The sequence below is a fragment of the Aulonocara sp. 'chitande type north' Nkhata Bay genome, linkage group LG6 (genome assembly GCF_057382095.1).
Source record: "Aulonocara sp. 'chitande type north' Nkhata Bay isolate Kocher_YH1m ecotype deep benthic linkage group LG6, A_spYH_male_GT1.1, whole genome shotgun sequence".
NCBI classification, from domain to species: Eukaryota; Metazoa; Chordata; class Actinopteri; order Cichliformes; family Cichlidae; genus Aulonocara; species Aulonocara sp. 'chitande type north' Nkhata Bay.
In genome coordinates, this window is record NC_141349.1 from 23,099,998 (window position 1) to 23,126,202 (window position 26,205).

Genomic DNA, 26,205 nt, shown 5'->3' on the forward strand with positions numbered 1-26,205 from the left:
ACAGAGACTGTGTCAGCTTCCAAAAAGATAAAAAAACAAGCTAAAAACCAGCAACAAACAACTTAAACATAAACAATTACAAAGAAAGAACAATAAAGTATCCATATCTGAACCAAAGAGTAAAACAGTGAAATGTGGATTATTAAATATTAGGTCTCTCTCCTCCAAGTCTCTGTTAGTACATGACTTAATAATTGATCAACAAATTGATTTACTCTGCCTTACAGAAACCTGGTTGCAGCAGGATGATTATGTTAGTTTAAATGAATCAACACCCCCGAGTCATTCTAACTACCAGAAATCTCGAAGCACAGGCCGAGGGGGCGGTGTGGCAGCAATTTTTCACACCAGCCTATTAATCAATGAAAGACCAAAACAGATTTTTAATTCATTTGAAAGCCTGATGCTTAACATTGTCCACCCCAGCTGTGAAACTCAGAAACCAGTCTTACTTGTTATCATCTATCGTCCACCTGGGCCTTACACAGAGTTTCTGTCTGATTTCTCAGACTTTATATCTAATTTAGTTCTGAGCTCAGATAAAATAATTATTGTGGGTGATTTTAACATCCATGTAGATGCTAAAAATGACAGCCTCAACATGGCATTTAATCTGTTATTAGACTCAATTGGTTTCTCTCAAAATGTAAAAGAACCCACCCACCACTTTAATCACACTCTAGATCTTGTTTTAACATATGGCATAGAAACTGAACATTTAGCAGTGTTTCCTGAAAACCCTCTCCTGTCTGATCATTTCCTGATAACATTTACAATAATTGATTACACAGCGGTGGAGAGTAGACTTTATCACAGTAGATGTCTTTCTGAAAGCGCTGTAACTAAGTTTAAGAATATAATCCACCCACTGTTATCATCTTCAATGCCCTGTACCAACACAGAGCAGAGCAGCTATCTGAACGCTACTCCAACAGAGGTCGATTATCTTGTCAATAATTTCACCTCCTCACTACGTACGACTCTGGATACTGTAGCTCCTGTGAAAACTAAGGTCTCTAATCAGAAGTACCTGACTCCGTGGTATAATTCTCAAACACGTAGCCTAAAGCAGATGACTCGTAATCTGGAGAGGAAATGGCGTGTCACAAATTTAGAGGATCATCATTTAGCCTGGAGAAATAGTTTGCTGCTTTATAAGAAAGCCCTCCGCAAAGCCAGAACATCTTACTATTCATCACTGACAGATGCAATATTATCTACAGCTACTCTTAGTACCATTGATGTTAAGTTAGACTCTTTTTCTCCAATTGATCTTTCTGAGTTAACTTCAATAATTACTTCCTCCAAACCATCAACGTGTCTTTTAGACCCCATTCCTACAAAACTGCTCAAAGAAGTCCTGCCATTAATTAATTCTTCGATCTTAAATATGATCAACCTATCTCTAATAATCGGCTATGTACCACAGGCCTTCAAGCTAGCTGTAGTTAAACCTTTACTCAAAAAGCCATCTCTAGACCCAGCAGTCTTAGCTAATTATAGGCCAATCTCCAACCTTCCTTTCATATCAAAAATCCTTGAAAGAGTAGTTGTCAAACAGCTAACAGATCATCTGCAGAGGAATGGTTTATTTGAAGAGTTTCAGTCAGGTTTCAGAGCTTATCACAGCACAGAAACCGCTTTAGTGAAGGTTACAAATGATCTTCTTATGGCCTCTGACAGTGGACTCATCTCTGTGCTTGTCCTGCTCGACCTTAGTGCAGCATTCGATACTGTTGACCATAATATCCTATTAGAGCATAGGTGTCAAACTCTGGCCCGCGGGCCAAATTTGGCCCGCAGCCTAATTACATTTGGCCCGCGAGGCCATACCAAATTACTATTAGAGCTAATACTACAACTCCCAGAATGCTCTGTTGGCGTTTTGGTGCGTCAGTCAGGACAGGACCCATGTTCTCTCCTCTGTTGACTGTAGTCATAGCAACCGCGCGAATACTGCCGCGCTACCTCTCCCAAAATGGCGAAAAGAAAGAACGAAAACAGGAGCTTTCTGGACAGGTGGGAGACAGAATATCTGTTTACCTATGTAAAAGACAGACCTGTTTGTCTTGCATGTGGAGCTCATGTGGCTTTAACCAAGGAGTACAACATTAGACGACACTATGAAACGAAACACCAAGAGAAGTACAAGGACATGATTCAAAGGTGTCGGAAAGCAGAAGAGATGAAAAGAAGTTTTGTTTCACAACAGACTATGTTCAAAAAAGCCATATCACAAAGTGAGGCTGCTGTAAAGGCTAGTTTTGTTGTGGCAGCAGAGATCGCAAAATCAGCCCGGCCCTTCAGTGAGGGAGAGTTTGTGAAAAGTTGTATGATGAAAGTTTGCGACGTTGTGTGCCCAGAGAAAAAGCAAGCATTTTCAAATGTTAGCCTGAGCAGAAACACAGTAGCTGATCGCACACGTGAACTTGCCAACAATCTAAATAACCAGCTGATGGAGAAGGGAAACAGTTTCGTTGCATTCTCCCTCGCTGTGGATGAGAGCAGCGACGCCTCTGATACTGCCCAGCTTTCAGTCTTCATCTGTGGTGTGGACTCAACTCTCTGTGTTACGGAAGAACTTTTAGGATTAAAATCAATGCATGGAACAACCACATGGAAGGAAATATTTGAAGAGGTTTCCAAATGTCTAACTGAAATGAAGTTGCCATGGGAAAAACTTGTGGGGTTAACGACAGATGATGTGTAACCGACCCAGAGTATGGGCCGGTAAAACAGATTAAATGTTCCTGCAAAACAGGGAAATGATGAGACAGAGACGACTGGTGAAGTTTCTCTTTGCCTCGCTTCTGCCATATTTATTTATACAATCACATGTATTTTTAACTTGCAGCATCACCATTCTCTATATACAACAGAAATAACAATAAAACCGTCTGTATGTTCAAGCTGCAATACCACGATCTTTTCATGGGAAACAAGAGTACTTCACGTGTAGTGACCTTCAAATCATTTACTCGGCTATTCTCTCTGAATGACAATTCAAAACAATATGAAATGCATGTTCAAATACATTTTTACCTCTATTTAACTCTTAACCCAAATACCTATGTATTCTGATTGTTTTAACCACCATACCAGTGCTTGGTCTTAAACCAATTTAGCTTAGTGGCTCACAAATACATGAAAGAGTCATGTGTATGCTGGCAGGCTTAGCTTTAGCTTTAACATTCTCAAAATCACTTTTCAGAACCAGTAAACAGTCGTTCTTCACTGCCAACAGCAGATTAACATTCATATTCACAAAATCAGGACACGACAAGGAGCTTATTCAGCTAAAACGACCTGAAATAAGTGGAGAAAGGAAACCAAAATGGCGCCCACGGCTGGCTAGGCTTTGGCATTTTTTTTTCAGTCCTTCTACTTCATAAAACGTAACAAATAACAGGGTTTACCTGCTGATTTATACCCCCACATTTAGCTGTGTTTCTTATCAATATTTTACAACCGTTTTACTATAGTTTTACCGGTTACAAACCTGCAAAACAGGGAAATGATGAGACAGAGACGACTGGTGAAGTTTCTCTTTGCCTCGCTTCTGCCATATTGGAGAGGAGGACCTATGACCTCGCTATTCTGTCTCACTGAACAATGCGCCACCCGGAGGCTGGGGGGTGCAACTACCTCATTAAACATAGTTCACTTCGGTGACAAATCTCTCTTTCTTTTAAGTACTACTTCTGATGGGATCACACATTAGTGTGTCACAGATGCACCAGTGATGTGCGGTCAAAGGAGCGGACTGGTGGGCAGGGTACGGGAGAAGATGCGAGCGGAGAACTGTGCAGGTGAGCTGACTGTTTATCACTGCATCATACATCAAGAATCACTTTGTGGCAAAGCCCTAAAGATGGAACATGTTATGACCGCAGTAACACGAGTAGTTAACTTTATAAGAGCCAAAGGTCTGAATCACCGCCAATTCAAATCTTTTCTTGAGGAGTTTGGTTCGGAATACGGAGACGTGCCGTATCACACGGAGGTGAGGTGGTTAAGCCGAGGGAAAGTACTGAACAGATGTTTCGAGCTACGCGAGGAAATATTTCAGTTTCTGGAAAGCAAAGGGCAAGACACCGCTGAGCTCAGGGAGCAAGAGTTTCTGTGTGAGCTGGCCTTTTTGTGTGATATCACGAGCCATCTCGATGCGCTGAACCTGCAGCTTCAGGGACGCACACACAGATATCCCCCTAAAATAGCTAAAACTAACAACAAACTAAAAACTACTTCCAAAAACATGGAAGGTGGCTATATATCTCTGAGTATTGCACACCTTGTGCTTTTGGGCACTCCAGTGATGTTGCAGCTCTGAAATATGGCCAAACTGGTGGCAAGTGGCATCTTGGCAGCTGCACGCTTGACTTTTCTCAGTTCATGGGCAGTTATTTTGCGCCTTGGTTTTTCCACACGCTTCTTGCGACCCTGTTGACTATTTTGAATGAAACGCTTGATTGTTCGATGATCACGCTTCAGAAGCTTTGCAATTTTGAGACTGCTGCATCCCTCTGCAAGATATCTCACTATTTTTGACTTTTCTGAGCCTGTCAAGTCCTTCTTTTCACCCATTTTGCCAAAGGAAAGGAAGTTGCCTAATAATTATGCACACCTGATATAGGGTGTTGATGTCATTAGACCACACCCCTTCTCATTACAGAGATGCACATCACCTAATATGCTTAATTGGTAGTAGGCTTTCGAGCCTATACAGCTTGGAGTAAGACAACATGCATGAAGAGGATGATGTGGACAAAATACTCATTTGCCTAATAATTCTGCACTCCCTGTAATAGACTCCAATTTGTGCATATAAATGGAGAGTCCTCTTCACACACTGAGGTTAATTATGGAGTTCCACAGGGTTCAGTGCTAGGTCCAATTCTGTTTACATTATACATGCTTTCCTTAGGCAGCATCATTAGAAGACATAGCATACATTTTCACTGCTATGCAGATGACACCCAGCTCTATCTGTCCATGAAGCCAGATAACACACACCAATTAGTTAAACTGCAGGAATGTCTTAAAGACATAAAGACCTGGATGGCCGCTAACTTTCCGCTTCTTAATTCAGACAAAACTGAGGTTATTGTACTCGGCCCTGAAAATCTTAGAAATATGGTATCTAATCAGATTCTTACTCTGGATGGCATTACCTTGGCCTCCAGTAACGCGGTGAGGAACCTTGGAGTCATTTTTGACCAGGATATGTCCTTCAACGCACATATTAAACAAATGTGTAAGACTGCGTTCTTCCATTTGCACAACATCTCTAAAATTAGAAATATCCTGTCTCAGAGTGACGCTGAAAAACTAGTTCATGCATTTATTACTTCCAGGCTGGACTACTGTAATTCATTATTATCAAGATGTCCAAAAAACTCACTGAAAAGCCTTCAGCTAATCCAAAATGCTGCAGCAAGAGTCCTGACAGGGACTAGAAAGAGAGAGCATATTTCTCCTGTTTTGGCTTCCCTTCATTGGCTTCCTGTTAAATCTAGAACTGAAATCAAAATCCTGCTCCTCACATACAAGGTCTTAAATAATCAGGCCCCATCTTATCTTAATGACCTTGTAGTACCATATCACCCTATTAGAGCACTTCGCTCTCGCTCTGCAGACCTACTTATTGTTCCTAGAGTATTTGAAAGTAGAATGGGAGGCAGAGCCTTCAGTTTTCAGGCCCCTCTTCTGTGGAACCAGCTTCCAGTTTGGATTCGGGAGACAGACACTATCTCTACTTTCAAGATTAGGCTTACAACTTTCCTTTTTGCTAAAGCATATAGTTAGGGCTGGACCAGGTGACCCTGAATCCTCCCTTAGTTATGCTGCAATAGACGTAGGCTGCCGGGGGATTCCCATGATGCATTGAGTTTTTCCTTTCAAGTCACCTTTCTCACTCACTATGTATTAATAGACCTCTCTGCATTGAATCATATCTGTTATTAACCTCTCACATTCGTGATTTTTAGTTCACAAACACTTCTTGTAATGACTAACTACTCCTGACATTTTGGAGATATACATACTATACTATACTTTATACAGTAAAGTTACAGTGGGATACAAATAATATCAGGCTGATCCTGCCACGATTTGTTCCCTCGGTTCAAATCACGGACAAACAGTATCCCACAGCTGGTTATGTTTTTTAAACCTATTTTGCACAGAGAGGCATTTTTTGAAAAATGTATTGATAGCAATGTTGAATATTATTACCAGAGGTGGGACCAAGTCATTGTTTTGCAAGTCTCAAGTAATGTCAGGCAAGTCAGAGTCGAGTCTCAAGTCACTGGTGTAAAAGTCCGAGTAAAGTCACAAGTCTGAAATTTTGAATTTCAAGTCCTTTCGAGTCTTAAAAAAAAAAAGAAAAAATAATGTTGCAGTTATGCTAAATGTAAATATTAGACCATGTAATTTTTAAATCTGTGTTTTTCTCAACACATGACGAAATAGTGAACGTAGAAAATATACACAAATTGTGAAATTGCACCTCTTTAAAATGCAGCTCAATTAAACCTAGCTCCAAGAATAATTTTCACCGACAGTTCTGAGATAAGCTGCATGTTATTCTTGGATGCGGTTGTAGGACCGGCTTTAAAATCGCATGACAAAAATATCATATACATTAAAAAAACTGCATCACCAACGTAGCCTGGACAACATTTGCTAGTTAGATGAAGTCAGCTATCTCATCGTAGCATGTTTATATGCATATTTATAATCATACAGTTCTTGGAGTGAGTGCATACACTCATGAAGTTTAGTAACTTCAGGTCACTGCAACAAGCCCAGGTACAGTTTACCGCCGGATGGGTACAGACCCTTGAAATGCACCGTGTAGAACGAAAGACCATCGTACATATCATAAGTTTACCAGTCTCACAAATCGTCGTCATAAATACACATTCGTTAACCGTTTATTAATAGGACCTTTGAGCTCAATGGTAATTAATTAGTAGTGGAAATATTTTCTGGTTCGTATTACAGAAATGTAGCAGTGACAATAATACTGTATGCTGTAATCGCACTGGGCAATTGGTGATACAAAAACCTGTTTTACCCTGTGAATAAAAGTATATGTTTTTGTCGCTTCTGGTAATAACAGAAGCGAAACACAATATTGTGTCAGGAAAATTCACTATTTATGCACAATAAATAAAGGAGCATAGCGCGACAATTTCTGTTCAGCGCCAGAGTTACTTGTAACCTATATCACCAATTATGTTAAGAAAAATGATGTATTAACTACTACAAAACTCTGACCTTTGTGGAAATGCTTGGAGCAGACTAACCTGTGAGCTGGAGTGTTCTGAGACGTTATATTTGATCTTTGAATGGCTGCAATCCAGGCCATCCGTCGCGTCTTTGTTACTTCGTCCGATAACAACCGATCTCTTTACCCGTCGGCTTCCCGTGGCTGTCATGCGACCGGCTATTGCAGTTAATAATACAACAGCTTCTTGACATTTTTTGTGTTTCTTTTTATCGCTGTGTGACTGATTTCAATTGAAAGCCTGCGTGCGCTAGTACCTCTTGCCACGAGTTCCCAGAATCCTTTGCGATTTTACCCCTGAATGACGTCACATTTTCAATCTCTATATAATATGCATGTTAAATTTTATATTTGGGGTGAAATATCAAGTCTTTTCAGGTAAACCGGTTCAAGTCCAATTCAAGTCCCAGGTCATTGGTGTAAAAGTCCAAGTCAAGTCACAAGTCTTAGAACATTTTTTCAAGTCAAGTCTAAAGTCATAAAATTAATGACTCGAGTCTGACTCGAGTCCAAGTCATATGACTCGAGTCCACACCTCTAATTATTACACAGGAAAAAAAACAACTACACGTAAAATAATCACATCGTGACGCCTCAAACCTTTGTAAATGGAGGGACAATAACTGTGTGTATGTAAGCGTGTAAAACCTGAAGATAGTTAGAGTAACAGTATTTAGTCTCTATCTGCCATTCTGCAATTCATCTCATGTAAACAATAACGTGGCGCACAGCATGACGTGAAAAAAGGCACATACCTTTGACGTTGCGTGACGAACTCTGTATTCCTCGTCCACACGTAAACGCAAAAAAAAAAATCTGTTTTCGGTGTTTCGAAACGTCGTTTACGTGTGGACGAAACAGCTGTGTTTTCAAAAATACCCGTGTAGGTGTGACCGTAGCGTAAAAGAGTTAGTAGTTTATTTTATCACTACCTGTACTTTATTGCAGTTTACTTGTATTTGCTTAATTGTTTACTAAATGTTTGAGGTGTGAAATAAACTGCAATGGAGCAAAATATGGGTGTGTGGTTGGAGGGTGTGTGTGTGTGTGTGTGTGTGTGTGTGTGTGTGTGTGTGTGTGTGTGTGTGCGTGCGTGGGGGGGGGGGGGCGAACATTTTTCTTGTAAAACAAAGGGGGGCCCAGCAAAAAAGGTTTGGGAACCACAGCCTTAGGCCCTACACAGGGCTAAGGCACAGCTTTTACTTTGAAGGTAAATATTTTCTGTTTCTGGTTTGACTCCCATTCTTCACAGTTTTGCGACCAGTCAGTGGTTAGTTAGCACGTGTTTGCAGACAAGATGGCATCTAGCATGCAAACTACAGGCTAGTGACTGAAGTAATTGTTGTAACAGTCTTCACAGCATGCTCTTTGTGATTGATTTCACCTTCAACTGGTCAGAGAATATACATTTTTCCTTGATGACTGAAGGTTGAATGGGTGGCTGGATAATTTTAAGTCAACGGTTAAGGCTACAGATATATTTATACATATGTGTACAATTCAATCTTGTCCTTCCCCCTTTTTTGATTATTCCCTTGTCACTGAAAAATCACCTTTACATTTCTAATCATGCTTTAAGGCTCTCAGTGGCTCTGCCCATTTCCCAGTTTGTGAAACAGATTTCACAGAACATAGCACATGACCTTTTTAAATTACAAGCGAAAAAATCACAAAGTCTGGAAGCAATCTATGTAAAGGCAACTTTAAGATCCCTATCTAATACAATAATGGCAATACCTGCATACTTTTTCAAACAGAGGTTATCTAGTTGACTATTTTATGGGTTTTTATTTTATGGCTTACTTTGATTACCTTATGTTACCTTATGTTACCTTAGCTTATGTTTTTGGTAGCATGTGTGCATCCATGTGTGCATATCAATATTCTGTCTGTAAACACAATAGGTCGAAAAGTTTTGAATGAATTCTGATAAAACTTTGTAGGAGTGTAGAGTGGGGTCATGTAAACAATCCATTAAAATTTGTCTTACGTCCACCAGGTTCTTCAAGGTCAGCTTAATGATTTATTGGTTCATAACTGACAAAAACTCGTACAACTTAAAAACAATGAATTTTACAAATGTGGTGTGTATTGTATTCATATAGAAAGTACTGTATAAAGATTTAAAATACTATGTCACATTTGACCTCTGACCTCATCTTCATTGTCAGTAGACTGATATGAAGGTCAAAGCCATGATAATGCTATTTAAAACAACGTTTCTTAATGCTGTTGTTTGTACTGACAACATGTAGGCATATAGAGAATAATTTATGGGGATTCTAAATATCACGTTACTTTGGATCCCTGACTTCTTCTTCAAGGTCAAATAAGGTCAAACTTTTCCTAAGCTTTAAAACTTTGTTTAAAATTTTGCCAACTTTGTGTTTGCAGCCTTAAGTAAATAATTTTGACATGTGGGTATTCTAAATATCACATTATAGTTTGCATCCAAATATCATTTTACATTTGACCTCTGATCCCACTGTTAAGAAAGTATCGTCAAGTCAACGAGAGTGAGTCAACTGGTTGGTGAGAATATATGTTATAGTATAATCAGGGATGGGAATTGATAAGAATTTAGCAATTCCGATTCAATTGTGGATATCATTTATCGATTTGATTCCCTATCAATTCCCTTACTGATTCTCATTGACTCCACTTTGAGAGTCACCACCATCTCTAAGCAGCATATCAAAGGCATTATATTCATGCAAATTAATTACATGCTGCATGGTCAAATGGTTGTGCATGTTGGAGCTATTTCCCCTTGTTGTGATCAGTGTTATTCAAAAAAGTAATTATTGCGCATATTACACAGAACACTTTTCTGAGAAGTAATGCAGTACATTACTTAACCCTTTAAGACCTACCATAGAACCAAGTCCGCCAGAGCTTATATTATACTTTTACATGCTGTAGTGCCATTTTTGGGAGCATTTCAAGTTGCTATACATCAATACAACCATTATAGCCCAAATTTTAATAACTACATAAATTGCAAAAAAGTGCAATAAAATCCCAAAAAATTGGAAATCGTTTTTGTTTTTTTAACATATATTTCTAGTTAGAGACATTTAAGAGGCTTATCCCTCAAAACTGTAAATACAAAAAAGTTGCACAAAATAGTTTCCCACCACAGGAAATTTATTTTGAGTGTCTTCATAGTTTTATTTTTGAAATACACCAATTTTTATATACTGCAGGAAAAACGAAAATAAATATTATAATGCAAATTTGCAAAAAACAGCATATGCATCAAAATAAACTGCATCCAGCAGTGCAATTTGATTTCTAAGCATCCCAGAAATGACACAGAAAGTCATAAAGTCAAACATAACTTTTAAAAACACCAGTACAGGCAGGCCCTGATGGTAAAAAACTACATTTCCGCAAAAATGAGGTCACTTCCGGTTTCGGGCAGGTAATGGCGGACATGCGATAGTTCGCGCTGACAGCGTAGGAAGTGTTACGAACAGCTGATCGGATCGGCAAAGCGTGTTTCTGGAATATTATGTTTTTGTTGTGCTTTTTATGCAATTTTTGCAAAGCTATATGTGGAAGGAAACCGTGACCTAGGGCAAGCTGATGGCATAAGACAACTTCTCCGGTTTCATATGTAAAAAACATTATTGCGCTAGCTTACGTGGTTGCAAAACGGAGCGTGCCTGCTCCGACCGGCTTTAAAGGGTTAATTACACCCAGGATAAAGACATCTGTTATACCGGTGTTTCCCAACCAGTGTGCTGCGGCACGTAGGTGTGCTCTGAGAAATGATCAGGTGTGCCGTGAAAGATTATCTGGTTCCACCTGATTAGTACTCTAAACAACTGGTCTGAGTGACAGGCAGAACAATTGCATTATCTTCCACTAGAGGGCAGTACAACTACCTGCTCTAATTAAATGAGTTGCCAACTGCCAGTAAAACAGAAGAAGAAATTACATAGTAGTCATGGGCTGTGTCCCAATCCAGCGACCGCACGCTCCGGAGTACACGCAGTCCCCGTACTACGTACAGCAAGTACTACGAAGTATGAGAAGTGCGGAAGTGAGAGGCTTGTGAAATGGGACAATCTACCCTTCACATTTGTGTCACCAGCTGTGCCTTCCCATACCACCCCTCCCGATCGGCAACATGGATACAGACCACGTCCTTGCGTGTGTAATTTCTCTGCTAATGGAAGAGCCCCAACAACCCACCTGTCACAGACGAATGATCCTGTTGCGACTACGAGACAACCACGTGCAGGTACAGTGATAAATACATGTCGACATTACTCCCCCCTGAGATATTTGACGTGTGTACCTGTGTACTAGTGTAACACCCTGATATATACCACTGTAGATGTGAATCCCAAATAGGAGTGTCTGTGCCCGTAGCCTGCAAACTGCAGCAGTATATCCTAGGACATTCCACACAAGTGCAATTAACAAAAAACCCAAATAATGTTCCCACAAGTACAGTGTCCACTGTCTGCTAAAAGAAGAACAGCAACAGTCAGAATAATGACAAGAATAAAACAATGTCTGTCATTTCCTGTATTTGCCTTCACCAGACCCCTGTACTGCAGGATTAACCTTAGTGTCCCAGTCCTGGAAACATTCTTCAATAATGAGGACACCAGGCCTGATTTCCGCCTCAGCAGGGAGTCCGTGACAGCGCTGATGAATCTACTTAACCAGGATCGGAGACATGGTTGGGGTGCCCCGATCGAGGCCCTTATGTTCCTTTTCTGGCTGGCAAGTGGAGCAGCCTACAGGGTTGTGTTCAGGGTGTTTGCAATACCCCGTTCCATTGTTCACCGCATCGTGCACAGGGTCACAGAGGAGGTGGTGGCCACTCGCCATCAGGTCATCCACCTCCCTCAGACCCCAGAAGACCTAGATTCCATGTCCAGTGGGTTTGCACAGCTGGCAGGACACAGGGCTTTTGTGAAAGCTGCTGGTGCAATTGACTGCTGCCATGTCCACATCAAGCCCCCCAGCAGCCCTGATGGTCAGTGCTACAGGAACAGGGAGTTGTTCCCGTCTATAGTCTTGCAGGCGGTATGTGATCATCAGGGCTGCTTTGTTCATACACATGTGGGCTGGCCAGGGTTAGTGCATGACTCCAGGGTCCTCTGCCACAGCCCACTGTACCGACAGGCCCGTTACCCTCCCCCAGGGCATTTCATCCTTGCAGATGGAGGGTACCCATGTCTCCAACATCCACTCCTCCTCATCACCCCTTACAAGAGGCCAGTCCATGGTGTGGGAGCCCAGCGCTTCAACGCACATCATTCTAGGGCATGCTCTGTCATAGAGCGTGCTTTTGGAATGATGAAGACGAGGTTCCGTGTCATCTTTCTGCAAGCGCTGGAGGTGCACCACACCTTCGTGCCACATGTACGTCACTCTAATAAAATCATCATTGTTGTTTGTCGAATCATAATGGCAACTGTAGTGTATAATCTGGCATGTACACTGTACTTACAAGACAAAACATCTGTTGCAGGTCATAACAGCATGTGCCGTTCTGCATAACATCTGCATCGGTGCTGGTGACATTGTGGCCCCAGATGAGGAACCCGAGGATGATGCCCAAGATGAGTGGGAGACTGGTGTGGAAGCACTCAGTGGTGCACACTGGCGGGACTAGCTATCTGCTGAGATGTCTACCCTGGAGGAGGTACCCCCAGACCACGATCTTGTCATCAGGCAGGTATTAGTGGTGCACCTTCAAAGTGCTGGAATTTCACGTGACATCTGTATTAACATGATTGTTGGCACCATGTCGTTTTTGCATCGTTATGATTACATTCTAGTGACATGGCAGCCGTCAGTTTCACCAGCCCTGCAGACCCAGGTGGAAGATGAGGCAGTGGATAGTTGGAATGAGCATGCCAGGGCAACATCTGGGGACGCCCATGTGGGATGCTCCACTCGGTACCTGGCTACGCAGACCAGGGGTCTCACCTGTGGCACCTCCTTCATCTCTCTGGTCCTGGTCCAGCGGATCCAGCAGCACTGCCCAAGACTCCCTCCTCAGCCAAATGTCAGGCCTGGTTAACAATGCCTGTGCATACTGGGACATTCAGGTTGCAAATACAGTTGGGATGTTCTGAATGTTTTATTTACATAACTGAAATCATCTTGTTTGTACAAAACAAAGGTTGGGATGCCAGCATAAGTGCAACTATGTACATTAGCTGTCTGTGAACACGACTCAATCCTTTTTCTGCTCCACTAACTTCTCAAGGACACCTATCAGCCTGTCCATCCTCTCGACTCTCCGTTCCTCCATTTGATGTTGCTGTGCCATGTCCTCTTTTATTAGAGCAAAGAGTTCATCTTTCCCGTCCCTCCTCCTTTTCGCCACTCGTGCCTCCAGCAGCTCCTCATCCTCCTGCTCCTTCTGGTGAGGAAGTGGGTTGCCCACTACTGCACTGGGCCCTGGTGTGTCCTCCTGGATGGAGGAAATTAGGACAGGAGGCCTGGTAGAGGGCCTCTGTCCTAGCACCTCATCCATGGCATCAAACCAGGGCCATGTTGCGGCAGTGGGCTTCCCACTTGCACCCTCGCCTGTCGCTGGATACTTGCACTCCTGAGGGCAGAGTACATCACAAGTGGCAGTTGGCAAAAACAGCAACAGTGCAGGTTTACATAGATGATTTCGCAGTATTCCGTGTGGAGATACATCTGTCACCACCACTGTACATACTTTGTATTTCCTCTTTAGGTTCTCCCATTTGCGTTTGGCCTGCACAGGGGAGATTTTCCCCACCAGGTCCATCTTCTCCACGATTGCTCTGACAGACGAAATATGATAGCACATGTAAATCAGGTTATTCCCTGAGTTCACTGTCCCTTGTGCCTCAATGATTGTAAACCTCATGCTGTTGCTGTACCCCCAACCCACTGTGGCTGATTGTTTTGCACCCGTGAACACCCGTCTGCTCCTTGGTCCCTGAAATGCAGCAGGACATTGGATTACATTCCCCACCATCTTGCACTTCTGTTTTATCAGTTCCCTGTTTGCCATATGTTCAGCATATTCAGCTGTGTGGGACATACAAACTGCAATGTCAGGCAAAACGATTTCTTGTGGGACAGGGGCAGCACTGACTGAGGCAAAACATTCACTTTTTCAGGCCCTAGGTTGGGGTCAGGTGGTTCTCTGTCATATTTGACACGGCAGGTGTGATAACCTTTGCAAATATGTGATGTGCTGCGGACGCAGATATTTGGTGTGTACACAGCTACATTCCTGCCTGGTATATGTTGACATTTCGGTTTGTGGCCCAGGAAGGGTAATATTGGTACAATTGATTACACTTGTAGCGGTGATACTTCTATTTATACTGCCTTCTGTCTGGTAAATGATTCACAGATTTGCAGGACTGTGCATTTACGGTCACGTGGGTCCAACAGGTGTCACAAGATTAGGGATGGGTATTGTTTAGGTTTTATCCGATACCAGTACCAAACCGGTACTTTTGAAACGGTGCCGGTGCTTAAACAGTGCTCGAACCGGTGCTTAAAGAATGGAGAACACACACTTTGTCCAAAAACCTCTCATGTTTAGCTGTTTTTTTGTAAAAAGATAACAATGTCAGCCTTTTCTGCAGCTATAGAGCATATATGGTATCACTCTTGGCTGGAAGCAGTGCTTAATCAATGGAAAAAACACACCAATTTTGTCTAAAAACCTCTCATGATTAGCTGTTTCCCACTTTTTCTTTGGTCATTTTAGCCTTTTTGGCCAGGTGAAGGGAGTACCTGCCATCAAACAAGAAGACAGCCGCATGTAACTACGACGGTGTTTGCTAGTTCACCTTACGTGCATTAATGTAATAATGTGGTTAGCGTACTCAACGTAAATTACACACGAACAACTTTAAGCTACTCGCCCAGAGAAGAACGGCTGCTGCTGCCATCATCATCCGTCATCATTTCTGCTACACTGGCAGGGCTAGGGGCCAGGACTCTCCTCTTCGGGTTCTTGGGGGATGTTGCTAACTCCGGGTCCGATAACAGGCACCACTCCCGCAGTAGATGTGCATGGTGTGAGGTCTCGCAGCAAGCTATGAAATACTGTGCATTTCTCAGCTTCTAAAAAAATGCTATGTGTCACCAGGTGTTTCATCAGATTCGAGGTGTTACCTCCTTTGCATAGTATCACCTTAAAGCACTTTTTATTCTGTAGCTCTGCTCTAAAAGAACGTACGTACCTGGGCCCGCCTACCATCCTCGGAAAGGTAAAATGATTGGCTAGAATCCAAAGTGTATGACGTCTCAGGGAAAAAAGCACCGAAATGGGCGCTGCTTTTCGGTCTGGTTACTACCGTTTATGTCAGAATGGCACCGGATACCGGTACCCATCCCTACACAAGATTCACCTTGACATTTACTATTCAACTTCCATTGACTTTTACATCTTGGCATTTGTTTCCACGAAGCGTACATTTGGAGTACACTTCGGATTGGGACAGCCGTCGTTGTGTCACTCTGACATAATAGGTCTCAAAATGCGCACTCCGAAGCGTGCGGTCACTGGATTGGGACACAGCTATGCTGTGAGATGACAGCGCTGATAGCAATAGATAAATATTTGAAAAGAAAAAGTAGTCAATCTGACCTGGGTCCTGGAGAAAATTCCGACCCAGATGAAGGCCCTAGCATGAGAAGTGGTCAGAAGAACCCAAAAATGGTATAAGGGGCACAAACTGAGCCAATTCCACTATCCCTGGTGCATGGGGAAATGAAGGCTGCAGCCTGACTGCTCAACAGGTTGTTACCAGTTGAAGTTAAGCAGCGACTGCCTTCACCACAAATGACAGTTCACTTTATCACGGTGCTGGGCTGGGATCAGCATTTACTTAGCTTTAACATAACTCTGGGTTCTTGGCTAGCTCATGCGTTAGCATGCTGTCTGTGCAGGCGCTTGCGAAGAGCCGAAGTTGTGTTAACAGTATAATGCAGTTGTTTCTGTTCTGGAGCAGTCTCTACTTTACCATCGCACTCTCATCGTTTTATTTTATTAAAAGTAATGGCCATATCCATGCTGTAGACTGTGCCACTATGTTCCTCCTCCGACACACGAACTGAAATCAGCTGACCATAGTGAGAAGTGCAAGAACCGATAAGCGGGATTGATAGGCAGGCAGACTAATGATTCCAAGGAGTTGGACTGCTACTACTACTCTCGATTCCAATCCCTAAGTATAATATATAATAACCTCAAGTTATTCATGTCCAGTTATATACAAACAGTTCCTTTTATCCATTACTTACACCTTATTTGCACAATTAAAGTAAAAATCTGTCATGCTACCCATATGTGATTTTTCAGATAAACGCCAACTTCTTAAAGTACGTTTAAAAAAACCAAGAAAACAAAATGAATATATAGAAAATAAAGTACTATTCCCTTGAAAGTAAATACTGACCAGAGAGTGAGCTGCCTTGGTGGAGGTTTATGCTCTTGGAGTGCTTCTTGTTCCAAAAGCGCTCTTAAAAACTCAAAAGAATGGGATTAGTATTGCTAATGTTATATCTGCATTTGTCACTGCAGCACATGAAGACACGAGACAAAAGCTAATTGAATATGTTTTTGGTACTGAAATGAATTGTGCAAAGAAGTGACAAGACCTATTGTTAAAATAAAAGATGAATATCTGTGCACCACACATATACAAGCAATGTATAGCAGCATAAGTTACATTACATTTAAGTGAAAACATGATCAGAGTTTCTCAAATTTATAATATCGGTTAATTCTTGAGATATAGGAACAATAATGTTACAATTCCTATAACTTTTTCAGTAGAAAATTATATTATAATTTTTTTTTCTTTGATTCATGTTTTTTCTTAGGCCATATCATGTTGAAATGAGCTTGAACTAGAAGAACCTAACTGGCAACACCAACAAAGGTCATCTCAGCCTTTTAGCCGGTGGGAGGGAAGCACATCATCAGCAGACATCCATTTGAAAGACTAAATGTAGTGATGGTATATTTTCTCACATGAAATAAGGGTATGCCACAAGCCCTCTGTTTGATTTCAAGATGTGTTCAGCTGCACTGCACACATTGTTTTCAATCGAGTTAGCACTTCAAAATAGATTCGATCAATTAATGTGACATTGTTGCAGACTGGCAGTCAAATGGAAACATTAAATCATCTTTCCAAGTATTCTGGCGGTAATATACACCCCCGCAGCGAGCGACCATTTGCTTGCAGAGACTGATGCAGATTGATGCCACAAAACATTCTAATTGCCTAATGAACCTTTTTCAAACAGCAGAAATGTTTTGAGCTGTGGAACCCCTAAAGATGTGCCCAAAGTCAAATTTAAAGAAGCCATGGAAAAAATTAGTCATTTGTATCCCAAGTGCTAGCTGACACATTTTTCATAGACATTCTTCATTAAAATAAACATGCTGTAATTGATAGCAGAAATGGGCAAAATTATTGCATTGTGCACGACAACTTATTGTACCATGAATGTCAAATGAGCCCAAAGATAACTATTTAAGAAAACATGATTTACCTTGCAGCTTTATTGAAATGCAGCTTGCAGCTATCAAAATACTGTTTTTGTCAATCAGCACATGATGTAAAGTAGCAGATTTAAGAGTTGAGTCCTAACTCTATCTGAAAAAAACTGTTCTCTTAATGTCACATATTATAAATTGGATAGGGCTGTCTTTAATTATTTAATAATTAATTTAATTAAATTATGAATGAAAATGAATTAATTATTTAAATAATTACTTACACACAGCTACACACAGGAAACATACACTGCCAAGCCAAGCACTTCTAGCTCCACTAGAAAACAAGCAGTGATTGTCAAACCTCCTCCAGACTTTCTTAGAAAAAGCAGAGTTTGACAGAAGGTTCTCATAGCTGTTGGCATCCATGCTACGCAGTGTGATAGTGTCTTCCAAGCTTCACGTCATACACAGGATACACCAGTAGAGAGGCTTCTAGCAGAATTTAAGGGTGCGGTTATCCCTTAAGTTGTTATCCACAGGTCTCATCAGATTCTGTCTGTCTGATGTCAGCTGAGAGGTTATTTCCCAGGAAAGACATATGACAATGCCCTGCAGCCTACTGACTAGTATTTTAACAGACTAGACTGGCAGAAGCTTTCTTATAAAACAGAAAGGTGTGTCACTTGAGTTTAAGTTTCAAGACAGCTGTAAACAGGCATATCTACGATGTTGTATGTCATCAGGAACACCTTGAAGTCGTGTTTGACCTATGGACACAGCAGAAATTAGTTAAATATGACATTTTCTTTACAGTGAAATATAATTATTGGATTCATTTTTGCAAATACTTTTGTATTGTTGTTTCATTATTGTTAATGGTTTTATTGTCAAATCTGTGTCTGAGGTGATTTCATCCTTAAGTTTAAACAACAGGTATCACAATCCTTCTCTCCTATCAAGCTCTCTAATTTTAACAGGAATCCCATGTCATGGGTATAGAAATCAGGTATTTTTAAAACAGATTATAGATTTCAGATGACACAATTTTATTTTAGCCACACAACTTCATTGATTACAGGGATTTTTTTTAACGAAAACTTGTGTTGGCATGTCCAAAACTAAGGAAGATTTAAAAGAAATAAATAAATAAAAATGAATAAATAAAACCAATAGTATTCACTTTTAAATATTTTCAATGTGCCCAGAAAGCAGACCATGACAGCAGAATAGCTGACCACATGAGGAGAGTGATGCCAGGCAGAAAAGCCCCATTTTTCACAGAGAGGTTATAAGGAGTTTTTTTGGAATATACCTGTCACAACAAGAGCCCCTCATATTTTGTGACTAGAGATTACCTGCAGAATGTCCAATTCATCGCAAGATACTATGTATGTATTTATAGCATCATAAAGTATTGATCTCAGTATCTTAAATATTTATGAATCATGGAGAATTTTAACGCCAAGGTGCACAAAAATATTATTTATGGAGAAATAATATTTGTATAAATCTATAATAATATATAATATAATATATATTATATAAAACATTACAACTGCAATTACATAATGACTATTACATAATGACTATTACATAATGACTATTCAACTCCCAAATCCAGTTACCTGGATTCAAATTATGTTACAGTTACTTGTAGATGAATGAGTATGTTAATCAAGAAAATTCTTTATGGGGAAACCAGATCAGTAAATTTAGGAAAATACATATAAATATAGTATTTGCAGTGACAGCGGAAAGTCATGAAAATCATAAGTAGAAATAGATATTAAATAGACAATACCAATATACCATACATGTTTTGCAATATTGACTGCATGGACAGAGAGTTAATTAACTGAGACAAACCATTTATTTGTGCTTCATTTGAGTGAGCTGTCCGTGTCAAACATGCAGCTGTTTTACAGTTATCAAAATCTGATGCAAGACATAGGGGAGTCAATTCTTTTGCTTTGCCACTATAATTTTACTCTGAGAAGGGTCCTACTGGAGGTCAAACAAAGTTGTTTAGTCAGCATGCTTTATAAGCTTCAAACATCTAATGAGAAACACTGAACAATTAGAATCAACTAAAATGTGTCAATTGTTTGTTGTGCTTCATAAGCTCTCACTTTACACGTTTCATGTTTCTCACGTTAGTTAATATCCAGTGTAAGGTCTAGTGGAAGTAGTGCTTTTTCTTTGGTGTTATATACTCGCTCAGAGATGTGTCATGTTAGAGATCATTCAAGGACATTTGGGCAACATGCTATCTGGCCTCACATCTTTAATGAGGGTTAGTCAATGTCTCTTCACATTACTGCTTATAATGTACCTAGCATTAGATACTGTATCTCTGGCTCTTTTCCGCAGCATGTCTTTGTCCTGTCTTTCTCTCCTTGCCCCTGCCCCTCTCTGAGTCTGGTTCTACCACAGATGTCTTTGTGTTAAATTAGGCCTGGAAGCTTGATAATGCAAGATGCTAGCAGTATCTTTGCTGTTCCTGGCACCGCTCTCTTCTGGACAGAGATCTTAGATGTTGTTGTTCCTGGGATCTACTGAAGTCTAGCTTGGGGGTCACTGCAACGAGAAAGTGCAGAGGTCTGTCCTTCCACGATGATGGAACAACCATCATTTTTTAGGAAATACTTTTAAATGATCAATTTCTATGTCATATGTTAGAACATGATCTAGAGTGTGATTAAAGTGGTGTGTGGGTTCTTTTACATTTTGAATGAAGCCAGTTGAGTTTAATAACAGATTAAATGCTGTGTTGAGGCAGACATTTTTTATTGTCTACGTCGATGTTAAAATCATCCACAATCATTATTTTATCTTAAATGAGCACTAAATGAAAAAAAAGTGTAAGAATTCAGACAGAAACTCTAAGTAAGGCCGAAGTGGATGATAGATAACAACAAATAAAACTGTTTTTGAGTTTTCCAACTAGGGTGGACAAGGTCTGTTTCAAGTTTTGAAGTGTATTGAAACTCTGTTTTGGTTGGTTGATCAACAAGCTGAGTATAATTTAGGGTTGTTGATTCATTTAAACTAACATAATCATCATGCTGTAACCAGGTAGAGTAAATCAATTTGTTGATCAATTATTAATTCATTTACTAACAGGGACTTAGAAGAGAGACACTGAATGTTTAATAATCCACATTTTACTGTTTACATTTGTGGATACAATGTAATACAATATTGTATATGTATATAATACAATATAATAACTATAAGAAAGCCTGTGACTCAGTGACTCACACATGGATCCCACAATGCCGAGAAATATACAAGATCAACAGGACACTAAGAGCCTTCACCAGGAATTCGATGGGGATGTGGTGAACAACCCTAGAAGCCAACTTTTAGCCAATTTCATAGGTCACCATCAAGTCCAGGATCCGCGAAGAAGATGCCCTGTCCCCCCTGGTGTTCTGCAGAGGCCTGAGCCCCCTCAGTGAGATCACTGACAAAACTGGCTACAGATGCCGACTACAGAATTGAGCAATAATCAGCCACCTCCTACATGGATGACATCAAGCTGTATCCCAGAAGTGAATGAGTCATCGAGTCATTGATCCACACCACTTGGATTAGATCGTAAAGAAAGATAAGGAAAATAGTCAAAACTGAGGGGATTGTGCTACAAGGAGGCAACATTGCAGACATCAAGGACAGCTACAAGCAGTGTTGCCAACTTAGCGACTTTGTCGCTATATTTAGCGAGTTTTCAGACCCCTTAGCGACTTTTTTTCTAAAAAATAGTCGCTAAAAAAAGACGTGAAAGCGCTACTCTCAACAAGCAGCGGGTGCTGTAACGCAGTCAGTTCTTCTTTTACTCTTTTATTCGTATGCTGTTTTGTGGATCACAAGGTTTAAAACTACTTATAAACACACACAAAGTAACTCCACCAGAGTGCCTATTTCGGGTCACTTTTGCCGGTCCAAGCCCGGGTAAAGGAGCAGGGTTGGAATTGTGACATTAAAAAAAAAACAATAATTGCTAAAAGAAATTTAATTTGTAGTTCTAAATAAACTCTTAATGCATTTAGGACGTTTTTTACTCACTTTATGTCTCTTCCACGATGTTATTTCTCTCTCCAACAACATAGGTTACAATTACATTAGCATGACCAATTATGCTAATTAGGCGATGACGTCATTTAGCGACTTCTAGCGACTTTTAGGACAACCAATAGCGATTTTCCTTACTGAGGAGTTGGCAACACTGGCTACAAGTACCTGTAAATCCCACAGGTAAATGGGAACCATGAAGAGGTTGCTAGGAAAGCTCTGACTATCAAACACGTGCAGAGTGTAAGGCAAGACCTGAGGAATCAGCTGCATGGGACTAACAAGGATCAACACCTATGCCCTGCCGGTGATCAGATATCCTGGGATAATACGCTGGCCAAAGGAGGTGATAGAAGCCACTGACATCAAGACAAGGAAGCTCCTTACTATGCATGTAGGGTTTCACCCCAAATCCAGCGCTCTGACACTGCACGCTAACCGAAAGGAAAGTGGTTGAGGACTGGTTAGTGTCAGAACCTCTACCCACACTGAACATCCATGAGTACGTAAGGAAGATGGCCACAGCTGACAGTGTGCTTAGTAAATACCCAGGAAAGAAGAAAGAAGCAAGGAGAAGAGCCATCATCGAAGGATAGGCATGCTGTGAACCACCAGTAGATAGAAGTTTCTGACATCCAGAAATCCTACCAGTGGCTGGACAAAGCTGGACTGAAAGACAGCATATAGGCAGTAATCATGGCAACACAAGAACAAGCTCTAAGCACAAGGCCCACAGAGGCCAGGGTCTAACACACCAGGCAAGATACCAATTACAAGCTGTGCAAAAGTCCCCCTTAGACAATCTGCCACATAACAACAGGGTGGAAGATGCTACAAGGCAGATCATACATGGAATGCCACAACCAAGTGGCTAGCATAATATTATATAGGAACATCTGTGGGGAAGTCCTATGGCCTGGAAGTCCTAGAGTCCTAGGGACACACCCCCTGGGGTGGTTGACAATGACAGAGCTAAGATCCTATGGGACTTCCAAATACAGACGGAAAACTGGTGATGACTAACCAACCGGACATAGTAGTGATTGACAAGCAGAGGAAGATAGCCATAGTGATAGATGTAGCTATACTGAATGATAGTAAAATCAGAGGAGAGTCATAGAAATAACAAAGAAACTGCACAAGACCCTCAAGCTCCCAGGACCTGAGCTTGAAGGATAAAGAGTACCCCACCGGGCGAGTGAGGAATTTATAAAATTAAATTGAATTCAATATCCCGCAGCAAAACTGTCTAAATATATCAAAGAAGCAAGATTTATAAATATCCATCAATTTTCTACCTCCAGGTCCGGGTTGTGGGGAGGCAGCAGTCTAACACCCAGGCTTCCATCACTTGGCTACCTCCTCCAACTCTACTAGCAGGAAAACAGGGTGTCCAGCTCCTCTGCAGGAGATTGTTTCCACAGTCTGTGCTGTGCATTGAGGTGAGCCCAACTATATCTCATTATTAACTCTCATGACTCCATCCAAATTACAATGCATCTAAACCCTAAGACACCACCCATGAGCCCCTATGCTAGCAATGACTTCAGGATAGGGCCCATGCTACCACATCCTGGACAGGTTGAATTGTTCCCTTGGTCTTACTGACATACTATAGTTTTCTGAATTATACAATGCATGTGATATAAGGTGAGTGCCTGTAGAACTGAATTATGAGTGTATTTATAAGGGTTGCTTTTCAAATGTAAATTCCCAGGGACATAAACATTAGCATAATCCACTTGGCTTGGATTTGTATCCCATATGGGAATACTGATTTTAGTCAGTTGTTAGAGAGTTAGGCCTATTTTTTTAGTTTTGATCTGCAGTAAGTTTCTCTTTTTTGTATTTATTTAGTGTGAAAAGCACCATTTGCATGACACCGCCTGTCTCAAAACCTTGTATATTTTTCATGTACTACAAAATCAATTTAAATATTGACTATTACAACAGTTGTTTTTCACAGTTCAGGCTTTGTGTGTGTGTGTGTGTGTGTGTGTGTGTGTGTGTGTGTGTGTGTGTGTGTGTGTGTGTGTGTGTGAGTGTGTGTGTGTGACTGTATACACTGTCATATATGATGTGGGAAGTGCTTTTCATTAACACAGTCCTTTTGATAATGTATGCGCAATAATAAAAACAACTTAAACAATCCTGAAAGAGAAATTGTTTTTTAGCAAATGTGAAAGTGTGATAGATTTACAACTACATACCACAATTTTTAAAAGAAAGCAAATAAAACTGGACTAACAGAGAGATTATACAACTTTCTCATCACAATAAGGAAAATGATTCTGTGACACTGTTTTTAATTACTTACTAAACACGGTTTGGTTACACAGAAGAAGTAAGTGCGCCTACCAGAATACCCATGGAGCACAGAGTGCTTATTCTTTGTATTTCATGTTTCAGTTTTAGTTGGTGCTTAGAACAAAATGAATGCTATGTACCCAAAGATATTACCTCAGACTCACATGGCTGCACATTGCCAGCATACTTCCAATTGCTTTAATGGATTAGCAGTTTAAGCAGTAATTTTTCTATTTTACTCATTTTAGTATGCTGTGCAATTTGTAACCCTTTTAAGTCTAAAACATGACATATTTCCCAGAAAATGTTAATTTTTTTGAAAATGGAGTGTTTAGTGAATCTTTTGATGAAAATTTAAAAAACAAATTAAAGATGAATTTGCATATATGAATTTTAATTTATTTTTGTAATTTATGTCAGTAATTTCAGCTCTCACACTGATGATGTAAAGTCTCAGAAACTTGTTTATCAAACATGATAGTCTTGGCTTTAAAGGGTTAAATACTTTTGTCTGGAAATAGCAGTCACTATGGCAAATTTAACCTGGAGAGCAGTCGATCACGATTTGCTTCATCAGTGAAAAATATTTGTAAAAATTATTTTTTCCTGATATTCACAACAGACCTTTGAGTGCCTGCTTGGTCCACTTGGCTTTAGTCAAAGTAAATGTAAGCCCACCTTCCAATCGTGTATAATAGACAGGCCAGTCGACCATGTCTATTTCATGCTTTGCCTTCACAAAACATGAAATAGACAAAACATGCAGAAATTGCATTACCAGCAGGGGGAGATAATACATTTAAAGCCACATATATATGTGCATTTCTTGTGATTATTTTCATGTTGGTTTGAGATAAAATATCTCCTTCTGCTCTTACTGCAAGTTCTGCATGCGTGTACATTTCACATTTTAGAGAGGCAAAGCATAAAACGGACACCGTGGACTGATGAGTGAACTACACGCTTTGCCATGATATCAGGTTGTATCTTCACGTGGGCCCATAAGATTAAATAAGCATTAAGACTAATCTGAATGTTTGGGAGCAAACATAATTGACCACAATGCTTAACTACAGTTTCGCTATGGTTGAACGATACACTTCAAATACACTGCAATATACAATCAGTGGCAGTCAATTATTTTGGGGATTATTTTCTCATATATTGTAAAGCTTGAAAGTCTGTGATGACATTTACTCTGTAAGTGAGACTTTATTAAAATGCTGTGGCTGTATTGGATTTGGACAGTTAGAATGTTGTTTTGCTGTTTTTCTCCCTTACAAAATCCAGGCTAGCTAATTTATAATTTTTTATTTATTTATTTATTTATTTTGCTGTGGCTGTAGATAAATCAAAGGCAATTTAGTTACTGATTGACTTAGCAAGAGAGAAAAATCTGAAGCATCTCCTTTTCTTTTTCCTGGTAGTCACTGTGTTGGTCTCATTAATCACACGATTAATAAGGCCAAATTAGTTTCCCAACTAGAGGCAGGGATCATTTTTCAATTTACCAATTAGTCTATGTCTTCTAAAATGTCATGTATATGAGAGCACAGTGCCATCTTATGACTTTATTAACGGATCTATGTCAGATGCATAGGAGGTACGGTTGTCAAACAGAAAAAAGAGCGGTTGTTAAATCTTTGTTAAAACGATGAGGCCTTGCAATTTTCTAAGTATAGTACTGTCAGTACATTATTAGATGCACTTCATATATGTTTAGTGTCAGATTTCAGTTTTTTCAGAGAGTTTTAAGACAAGCCTTCATTTGAATGAGTACAATGAGAAAGAACTTGAAGAAAGCAGCACAGCCTCTAGGCAAGGCAGGCGTGTATCCGAATGAAAACATCTGCTGTACGGTTCTCTGTGTGTTGAAACAGTCAACTTTTGCCTCTGAGTATTATTTTTGTCTGTTTCTGCTAATGTCACTATTGGATTTAGAGTTGTGATGTTCTGCCATTGCTTTGCTGCTGTTGTACCAGGAAAAATGCTGCTTTTTGATCATCTTTCTGCAGCTAGTATCTTGATTCGTAATTGCACCTACAAATTATAG

The 26,205-nt window shown here is 40.3% G+C and overlaps 2 protein-coding genes across 2 annotated transcripts; one reads left to right on the forward strand and one right to left on the reverse strand.

Annotated features, from left to right (window-relative positions):
• Window positions 1–1,978: 1,978 nt before the first annotated feature.
• Window positions 1,979–12,929, forward strand: LOC147327816 (EPM2A-interacting protein 1-like). Its single transcript, XM_086297408.1, has 5 exons — window positions 1,979–2,704; window positions 3,722–4,262; window positions 9,291–9,300; window positions 11,848–12,676; window positions 12,786–12,929. Exons 1-5 carry the CDS (start codon window positions 1,979–1,981, stop codon window positions 12,927–12,929), a joined length of 2,250 nt encoding a protein of 749 aa, XP_086153534.1.
• A 567-nt stretch (window positions 12,930–13,496) lies between these two features.
• On the reverse strand, window positions 13,497–14,105 carry LOC147327817 (uncharacterized). Its single transcript, XM_086297596.1, has 2 exons — window positions 13,992–14,105; window positions 13,497–13,874 (listed from the first exon to the last, which is right to left on the reverse strand). The coding sequence occupies exons 1-2, from the start codon at window positions 14,103–14,105 to the stop codon at window positions 13,497–13,499; spliced, it is 492 nt and encodes a 163-aa protein (XP_086153722.1).
• Between the last annotated feature and the right edge of the window lie 12,100 nt (window positions 14,106–26,205).